Source organism: Arachis hypogaea, chromosome 9 (genome assembly GCF_003086295.3).
Source record: "Arachis hypogaea cultivar Tifrunner chromosome 9, arahy.Tifrunner.gnm2.J5K5, whole genome shotgun sequence".
Classification (NCBI taxonomy): Eukaryota; Viridiplantae; Streptophyta; class Magnoliopsida; order Fabales; family Fabaceae; genus Arachis; species Arachis hypogaea.
The window spans coordinates 11677941-11688369 of record NC_092044.1 but is presented as its reverse complement, the minus strand read 5'-3'; the positions used below and the strand labels follow the sequence as shown (position 1 = coordinate 11688369).

Sequence of the window (10429 nt, the reverse complement as noted above, 5' to 3'; positions counted from 1 at the left end):
CCTTGCCTCACCGTGCCACGCCTCTCCCTGCCGCGCCTCACTGTGCCGCGTGGCTTACTTTCTTGTTCTATTACACTTTTTGTAACCCTTGAAGCGAATTTTGTGTTGCCGTTCTGTACAGGTGGAGGCAATATTAGACAAGGAGAATTTCACTTTGGAAGAGCTTCTTGATGAAGAGGAGGTGATCCAAGAATGCAAGGCCGTAAACAGTCAACTCATCAACTTGTATGTCTCATTTCCCTTCCAGAAACAAATTTCATAGTGTTTTACATGTTTTTCATGCTTACCCAATTTTCATGCCCACCATTTGCATATGATTCAACAAAATTGATTGATAATTTGCCATTTCCCTCTTCTTTAGTCTGAGAGATCGAGCTCAGGTTGAACAGTTGTTACGCTACATTACTGAAGAACCACCAGAAGATGCTGAAAGCAAACGAACCTTCAAGTAAGTAGTAATAGTAGAATTTGTTGCTAAAGTATTTCATAATCACTGCTTAAGCCTTCTTGTTTACATATGATCATCTTTCTTGTCATTAGGTTTCCATTCATTTCGTGCAAGATTTTTACATGTGAAATTGATGTCATTTTAAAGACCTTGGTGGAGGAAGAAGAGGTTTCTATTTCATTACATAAATGAAACTTCTATTTGAGTTTGAATTCATGCAGAAATTTATTACTGTATTGATTTTTCTTTCATATTCTTGTACATTCAGCTATGAACTTATTATTCTCCTTCTTGGAGCCTAATCGTTCTCATAGCACCTTGTTGGCTGGCTACTGTAGCAAAGTATATGTTTGACAAAGTTTCAACTTCGGTTTACAAGGATAATATTTTGTAGTTGTGGCTTATCTGATAATATGTTTGACTCATTGTGATTTCAGCATTTGGTCTAAAGTTTGGAGATTGATAAGTTTCAAAATATGGAAAAGGAATGGAACTAGAAATGTCAGTGATTTCCAGCTGTAGCTCCTCCGTTGTGATTTCGTCGATGAAGGACAAGTAACATTTATTGATTAAGACATTAATTTTTGCTGATTCTGTAATTCATTGGGAAAACAACTTGAAGAGTACATGGGATTTGAACTTTTTCACATACTGCAAGATTTGTTCTATTATGTTTTACTTGAGAGTGATATGTTGGTTGCAGGTGTTCTCTTTGCTGGAGACTTAGGAAGAGAATGTCCTTTTGGAACATAAGTATGGAATCTAAGTCGAGCTTCTATCTTTACGAGGGCCTAAAAGTTTGATTCAGCTTTGTACAAAAGCATACATGAAGCACCTTGCTATGGTGAAGAATCTTTAAGTCAATTTTCCACTTAGAATGTTATGCCAGACTTTACAAGTTGAGATAGATACAATTGTTTGCTCTAAGTAGATATTGAATAGAGTATAGTTATGTTCATGAATTATTTTTACCATGTTTTAGTCTAGATTGTGGATCATAAATTTAATGTATTTAGAAATTTTCAATATGTTAAATTCTATATTTCTATGTAGACATTGTAAATATTGTGGTATTTATTTGAAAAATTAATATATGCTCAAATCCTTTTATATTTTGTAGAAATATAATTATTTATGAAAATTTAGTTTTAATAGTGGTTAATCTAGAATTAGTAAAAATCTATAATTATAAAATTAAGAACAATGACCAAGTTAGCGACCGATTTAGATTTTTAGTTCAGAAATTAGCGGCTAAAGGGTTCAGCGACCGATTTTCAAGAAGAATCAATCACTAAATCGGTCGCTATTCCGGTAATTTCTTGTAATGTGAATAGGGATTATAAGAATATCTTTCATTGAATATTTATAATTTTACTAAATTTTCAATTAGGTCTTTATACTTTTTTTTTCAATTAGGTCCCTAAGGGTATACAAGTAATTTCACAATTCACTAACATTTTTTTGACGTTTAACGTTAATAGGGACTAAATTGAAAAAAAATTAACGTATAGAGACCCAATTAAAAGGAAAAAAAGTATAGGAACCTAATTAAAAATTTCGCGAAACTATAAGAACCAACAGAATAATGGATAGGTTATATTCCATTGTATCATTAACCACTTAATTCGGCTTTTATTCTGCTAATTGGGTAACAAATAGATAAAAAGAAATAATATTTAAAGTTCATGTTTTATAGTAGAGTAGAATACAATCATGGTGGAGATTCAAAACCCATAATAAGTTGGCAAAAATTATGATAAATTATTGATGTTAATTATATGAATAATGATATAATTGAATTTTAAGATAAACTTCAATGTGAAAATTGTGAAATTTTTATTGGATCGTGCATGGCACTAACTATTACACTTTTGTCTATATGTTGGGGGTTTTAGAGGGTTATGAATCATGAATCACGATGAATATCTGCTTGGAGTCCACCAGGGAAGTGAATTTTCTTTCATAATAACCTCAACTATCTTTTCAACTTGATCAGCTTTTAGCCACTCTTCCCATTCTCATTTTTGGCTGTCTAATTCAGATACACTCTCAGCAAATTGCTGGATATTTCTCTTGTATATTTGTATTATACACACTAGAACAAATTTCAATTATGAGATTTTCGGTGTTTTAATTTCTATATTTTAAGGGAAAAAATGTATAAAAATAAGTTGTTTAATTATGATTTTCTAAAAGATGTATTATTAGCATTTCATATTTGCTGTTAAGTAATCTAAAACAATAGATTTGAATATAGAAGAATAATATACGACAAACAAATATTATTTTATGTTAATATTTGGTCAACAATAATTTGTATTTATTTTTATAAAAATTTCGTATACAAAAGGTATATAATCTGCATCTATATTTATTAAAAATTATACACATAAATCAATATAATTTATACACATAAATTAATAAAATTTATTTATTAAAACCAATTTAATACTTATACTAATAAAAAATATTAAAAATTATTAGCCCAAAAAATTTCTCTTGAATATATTTAATTTAAATCCAATACATATAAAATAATACATATGGGCAAATAATGCTTTGCAAAAGTATTTCATTTGTTAGAACAAATTGTTCTTTTGCCAACTTTGTTTCTTTAATCAAAGTTCACCAATAATATAATCACTGAATAAGAAAAAAAAATAAAAAAATAAAAAAGTTACAAAATGTCTCTTCAGTATTAAGATAGAAGAGGCCAGCCAACTACGATATATAGCGATACAAGAACAAAAAAGTTAATTCCTCACACTTAAAGCTTATTATACCAAAGAACACCTTTGTTGTCGCTATCATCATCAGGCTCAACATACATGCACTCTTTGGCCTCTCTCCAGAGGGCCTTGTAAATTGGAGTCCCATCAAACTGATAGTATTCTCGTAAAATTGGTTTAATAGCATTGGTTGCTTCCATTGCATGATAGTGTGGCATTGTAGAGAACAAGTGATGCGTAACATGCGTATCAGTTATGTGATGAAGAACCTTATTCAAAATCCATCCATAATCTCTATCTATTGTTGACAAAGCTCCCTTGAACCACTCCCATTCATTGGAATCATAGTGAGGCAAAGAAGGATGCGTGTGCTGCAAGTAAGTGATTAGCACCAAAAGTGCGTTAACCACCGCCAACGGCATTCCATAAACACAGAGAGTCCAAACAAGGCCTTGAGCTAAGACGAGTCGGTAAATGCCATAGAGGGCGGCCAGGACACCGACGTCCGACAAGAATATCTGAAACCTCTCGCGATCGGAGTAAATCGGACCGTACGGATCGTAGTGGCAGGCGAATCGATCGTACTTCCTTCCGGAAACATTGAAAGCGAGATACAGAGGCCACCCGAAGAAGAGAGTAACTGAGAGTGTGAGGGTTCTTCCTACGGGATTGTTAAGGTACTTTGTGTACCAACGGATGGTGGATCTTCGCTTTGGGACGAACACCTCGTCGCGGTCGACGGATCCGGTGTTGGAATGGTGGCGACGGTGGCTGTGCTTCCAGGAAAAGTAAGGGACGAGAAGGAAAGAATGGAGAATGAAGCCGACAAGGTCATCTAACCATTGGTAGTCGCTGAAGGCATGGTGGCCGCACTCGTGTGCAATGACCCAGACGCCGGTCATGACGGCGCCTTGGGCGAACCAGTACAAAGGCCAAGCCAAGAAGGAGAGGTTGTGTGGAAGATTCCAGAAGTAGTTGATGGCGACATAGGCGAAAATTGAGGCTATGATGAGGTCGAAGAAGACGTAAGAGAATGAGCGAGCGACGGAGCGTTTAAAGCAATGTGGAGGAATTGCTTTTCTGAGTTCGCCGAGAGTGAAGGGTGGTTTTGTGTGAGGTGCTCTTTTCAAAACTTCTCCTTCTTTTGTTGATGATAATGTTTTTGACTTCCTCTTCCCGGAAGAATGACCCCCAGACCCCATATCTTCAGACGCCTGTGTCCCATTTGGAGATAACACAAAATTAGTTTTCACAATTAGATGTACCTTAAAATCAACTACTAAAAATATATATTAAATATAAAATATAAATTAAAAATAAATGAAATTAGTTTCAAAAAATTATTAAATAGAAGAAATCAATCAAACCCTAAAAAATATGTTAATAGCGTTGTGTCTTTTTTTTTTTTTTTCCATAGTTTTGTGTGTCAATTTAAGCAAAGATTTAGCTACCAATAGTTAGAAGAATGTTAGAACACGAGGGATTGAGAGTCACTCGTGGAATGCATTGAATTGTTAGAGAAACTAATAACAATTTAAAAATAAAAGGGTAGAAGAAAAAGAATAGTACCTTAAGGAGAAGAGAAAGATATTGTTTCTCCTGCTCCTGTGTGTCTGAAGATAGGAATTTGTTGTATTTTTTCCGGGTTTGAGAGAAGGAAAGATAGTTAGGAGTATTTAAAGGGAAAAGGGAACCGCAAACAAGGGGATGTTGATGTCCATTTTGGGTTTTTCTTGGTCAAGAATTTTCTATTACCCGTTAACGATTTTCCTATTATTTCTCTCTTCTCTATTTGACTCTGAATTTTTTGTGGTTAAAAGAAAACTGATGAATTGGCTAAATTTAAAGCTTTATATTGTTAACTTTTACTCATTTGCCAATTGTAAGCTAAGAATTAAAACTGTCAACTACATTCGAATAGTATATTTTTTCCCCTTTCATGTCTTTGATTTCTAATTAGAACAACAATTCTTTCCCTTGTGGTTTCTAATTTTTTCATATTACATGATATATAACAAATAGAGAAATGTTAGGACATCAAAATTTATTATTTTTAGTCATTATTTAATTATTAATTTAATTTTTTTAGTCTAATTTTTTTAGTCTAACAATTTAATAATATATTTAATTTTATCCTATATTTTAAAACATCAATTAGTAATTGATGACTAAAAATAATATATTCTAATGAATCCCTAACTTTCTTTAAATTTAAATATATTGTGTTTTATTGCTTTTTTTTCTCTTTTATTAATTATAAGTTTTTTTATTTAAATAAAATAATAGAAGATCAAATTTACCTAAATCCCCTAAATAAAATTTTAAAATGTGCATCTCCTAAACTATATAATATATAAATCGTCGCAAGGTAATATGTGTTAGATAATGCATGAAACATGCTACTCTTGGATGATTTGTGCACGAAACTCCTTGGACAAAAGTACATAAATCGTCCAAAGCTAATGTGCTTCTAAAGTTGTATATAAATGGTCCCACTCTAGCATGAATTATATTTTTTAACCTAAAGTCTATTACCCTAACACGATTTACGTGCAAATACATAAAACACATTATCCTAACACGATTTATATGCAAATACCCTAAGGCACATTAGGCTGTGATGATTTACGTTAAAAAATATAAATCTCATGACCATGGAACGATTTATTAAAGAGGCTATAAATAAATGAGTATGATGTATAACGAGTCATAGTTGAATTGAGAGTTTTGGAAGATGGTCAAAAGTGTATTTTTGCTAGTTCAACACCGAAAAAAAATTGATGAAAACATAAGTGAAGGTGTAATGTTCGCTAGTAAAAGGTAGGTTGGAGTGTTCGTAATTCCTTCAACGAGTTTAGGGAATTTATAAAATAGTATATTACAGAAGTTAGGATAGTGCGGTAAAAATATGTGAAGCAATTATTTTTCAGATTCCTATCTCCCTTAGGCAAGGTTATGTTAAGTTTGGAAAATATGAAATGCTAGGTGATGACGACATTTGTGTTATATTTCACATTCAATCTAGATTTTCAGATTGGTGGCTATGGAGTTGTTTGCGAGAATGGTTGATGTGGAGGATAGCTCGGGTGGATCTGCTCTGAATTCGACAACCGTCGGGCTAGAAGGTGGTTCTAGCGCCATTCTAATTGGTCACGATGTCACCACCCATATTTTGTCTCCATTATTTGCAGCAGATCTGCCCGTTTAGGCCGATAATGCAGACGAGTTGGGTGATGTGCGTACCTTCGAGGAGCTTTGACGTTGGGATTTTTGCCAGTAAAGAATTTCATTAAAACAGTCGCGTTGTAGATATAGTCTCTAAACCGACAGAAATCCCTTCGTACAACGTTTTGGTTGTCACAAGTAACAAACCCCTTTAAAATTGATAACCGAGTATTTAAACTTCGGGTCGTCTTCTCAAAGAATTGCAGGGAGGTATGTTCTTATTATTGGCTATGAAAAAGGTAAAATTGGGGTTTTGGAAGTAAGGTGGAAATATGTTATATGACAAGTAAAATAAAATAATACTAATAAAATCTCTTGGCAAGGTATAAGAACTGGAAGTCCTATCCTAGTTATCTTTATCAATTGTGATGAGAATTGGATTTTTCTCCCACTTTGTTAACCTCTAACTATGAAGGTAAGTTAAGTGGATGAATTAATTCGAATCCTCAAGTCCTAGTCTTTCCTTGGGAAAGGCTAGAGTTATTGGAATATGAATTAATGAAATGAAGAAATCCAATTTTCAATCAACAATGGAGCTGATAACCTTAGGGTCACCAATTAATCAACCACAGCCAAGAATGTAAAAATCTAAATTAAAATCATAAATATCTGGAATACCTTCAATTCATTCAAAGCAGTAAAATCTAACATGGAAGACATTCATAAGCCAATTGGGCAACAGGAAAATCCAAATTATTTATATAAATAAAAGACAGCAGTCATCAATCTGAAATATCTCAAATAACATTAATCAAGAAAATCAATCTAAACATGGAACATTGAAAAATAAATAAAAATAAAGAACCTGGGATTGAGAGTCACTCCTAAAACTAAGAGAAGTCCTAAATCCTAAATCCTAATCCTAAAGAGAGAGAGAGAGGAGAGAACCTCTCTCAAAACTAGATCTAAATCATTGAAGGTAACAGAAATTCGGAGACTCTCTTAACGGATGCCTTCCTCCACTTCATAACCTCCGGTCTATGACTTCTGGACTTGGATTTTGGGCCAAAAAGGCTTCAGAATCCGCTATGAGCATTTTCTGCAATTTCTGGTGCGTGGCCTCTGTCACGCGTCCGCGTAGGTCACGCGGTCGCGTCATTCGGAGTTCTCCTTGTCATGCAGTCGCGTCGGTCACGCGTCCGCGTCGTATGCAATTTGCTCAAGTCGCGCGGTCACGTCAGTCATGCGGCCGCGTCGTTGCCTCTTCGCTTCTGGCACGCGATTGCGTCGTCCATGCGATCGCGTGGATGCCAGTTCCTTCAGAAACTCCATTTTGCGCTTTCCTTCCATTTTTGTATGTTTCCTTTTCCATCCCTTAAGTCATTCCTGCCTTAGAAGATCTGAAACTACTCAACACACTAATCACGACATCGAATGGAATTAAAGGTGATTAAAATAATTAATTTAAAAGCATAGGAAACATGTTTTTCACATACATCACATAATAAGGAAAGAGAAGTAAAACCATACAATTAATATGAATAAGTGGGTGAAGGATTGAATAAATCACTCAGATTAAGCATAAAATATATCATAAAATATGGGTTTATCAACCTCCCCACACTTAAGTAATAGCATGTCCTCATGCTATGTCCAAGGTAAAAAGTAAGGTTTTGAAGTGGTTGAATGCCATGCAATGCAATTCTAACCTAAATGCAACTAACTAAATGCATGATGCAATTCTAATTTTGTCCACTCATATATAAAGCTTACATGTAGTTAAATCAATTCACATTCTCAAGGATTCATATATATATATATATATATATCCAACCTTAGATAGTGATAAAGCACTTTTACAATTGAGATGGGAAGGAAAAAAACATTTATAAACTCGCAAGACAATTAGTAATTTAAACAGAGATATATGTTAATGAGTTAGTGAACCCTCACTGGATTTTGTGTTTACTCTCTAATTACTCAGTGTTTATTGGGTTAATCACTCTATTCTTCTTTTTATCCTTACTTTCTATAACTTTGTTTTTCATCTAACCAATCAACAATTATAAAATATAGACATACCAAAAATCATGAGGTCTTTTAATTAAGGTTGTAATGGGGTCAAGGTAAAGGTAAGGGTATACGTATAAGGCTAAGTGAGCTAATAAGCGAATCCTTAATTAGTCTAAGATCTCACCTAACATACATAATTTCTAAAGTAAAGCTTCTTTACCCATTTCCCATATTTTTCCACTTGTTGTTACATGCCCATATTTTGTTCTTATACCACGTGCATTTGCTTTGATTTTGCAAAATTTAAAAAAAAAATTTTAATGCACATGGTAATTAATTATTTTAATTCCACATGAGCATGTTTCCCAAAAATTCTTAATTTCTTTTCAATTTTATTCTACCATTGTTTCTGTCATCCATGTTCCCATAAAGTTTCCCCACACTTAATTAATTACACAACTTTCTATCTTAAGCTAATCAAGGATTCAACTTAGGATTTTATTTTATTTTTCTGCTTAAGGCTAGTAGTGTGGCTAAATAGAATAAAAGGGGATTAAAAGGTTCAAAGGGGCTAGCAAGGATGGCGTAAAAGGTAGGCTTTATTTGGGATAGTGAGTTAAAAATCAAACAAGGCCTCAATCACTCTCTTGGCATGTATCTATATTCTATACTGGACATATAGATTAAAATAAAGCAAAGAACACCAGAATAGAAATGAAGAGCGGAACACACAGGAATAAAATTTTATGGTTTAAATGTAACCATACAATTAAGCTTAAAACTCACAAGCTGTATGTTCTCCAACTCATAAATCATATATCACTCATGTATGTCATGGAGGTTTAGTTAAAATTTTCCATTATTCTCATAAAAAAATTGTTTTAGGTGGCCTTTAAAGTTTTAATGTTCCTCCTTGATGAAATGTTGTCAACTTAACTATATGATGTAATGCTCTATATACAAGGTTTATGGATTTAAATCTGTTATGTTCAATTTCCTAGCTTACTTCCTTTTTATATTTTTCAATTTAGACTATGCTATCTTATGCTAAAAAGGGTAAACTATACTAATCAATCCACTAATAAGTTAGAATTGCAAACTAAACTAAATAACTAAAATAAACTAAATAGCTAAAAGATGAACTAAAAATGCAAAATGCAGAAATAGAGTAGAAATACATCAAAGTAGCAATGTATAAGTACTCAGAAAATAACAATAAAAAGAAAAATACGGAAAAATATCCAGAATAAAAGAAAAAGAGATGTAGTGGTTCACCAAAATAAAACGCCAGAGATGGCGACCTCCCCACACTTAAAGTGAAGCATCGTCCCTGATGTTCAGTCAAGCTGGGTGTGGGAGGGGTGTCATCACTGGTAGGAATGGTAGTTGGAGTCTCGGTGGTAGTAGGCTGAGGATCAGACTGCTGTAGAGGAGGTGCTGACTGGATCGGGATCTCAGGATCTGCGGCCTCAATCTGATGTGGAACCGCTGCCTGAGGAGCAGCCTGCTCTGTGCCTGCCTGCGGATGGGTCGCCTCCTGGTGCTCATCCGCCTCCTCCTCTAATGGCTCTGATGGTGAGTCATGCTTGGAGGGGATGTCACTGCCCTGTCGGATCATCAGCTTCAGATGCTTATACCAGCACCGGTTACGGCGCTCCATCTGATCAAGCTGTCGAAATAAGCGGTGCACGAGGCGGTAGACTGGCTCCAATTTAGGTGGAGGTGCAGTGGTGGCAGCAGGGGCAGCTGTGGAGGAAGAGGGTCTGGCAGACGGTGGGGCTGTCTCATCAGTAGCAGTGAAAGGTGGTGGTCTGTAGCCCAAAGCCAGGAAGTTCCTATTGTGAGGAATGATCTTCCTACAGTCCGTAGCCGGTGGTCTCTCATCGGCATCCTCCCATGGCACGTCAGCTCGACGGCCTAGCTGTGTAACCAGATAAGGAAAGGGGAGAGTGCCTCAGACGTAGACCCTGGCCATATAATGCCGGATAAAGCGTGGCAAGTACAGGTCCTTACCCTCCATCACACACCATAGGAGGGTGATCATAGCAGCTGGAATCTCTGTCTCATGAGTACT

General features: G+C 34.9%; 1 protein-coding gene across 1 annotated transcript; it reads right to left on the bottom strand.

Annotated features, from left to right (window-relative positions):
- Positions 1–3003: 3003 nt before the first annotated feature.
- Positions 3004–4859, bottom strand: LOC112710390 (delta(12)-fatty-acid desaturase FAD2). Its single transcript, XM_025762584.3, has 2 exons — positions 4747–4859; positions 3004–4391 (listed from the first exon to the last, which is right to left on the bottom strand). Exon 2 carries the CDS (start codon positions 4377–4379, stop codon positions 3216–3218), a length of 1164 nt encoding a protein of 387 aa, XP_025618369.1. The 5' UTR covers positions 4380–4391; positions 4747–4859; the 3' UTR covers positions 3004–3215.
- Positions 4860–10429: the final 5570 nt, after the last annotated feature.

Bases quoted from the DNA above. Each gene is read 5' to 3' on its own strand.
- LOC112710390 (XM_025762584.3), bottom strand. From the start codon at position 4,379: ATGGGGTCTGGGGGTCATTCTTCCGGGAAGAGGAAGTCAAAAACATTA.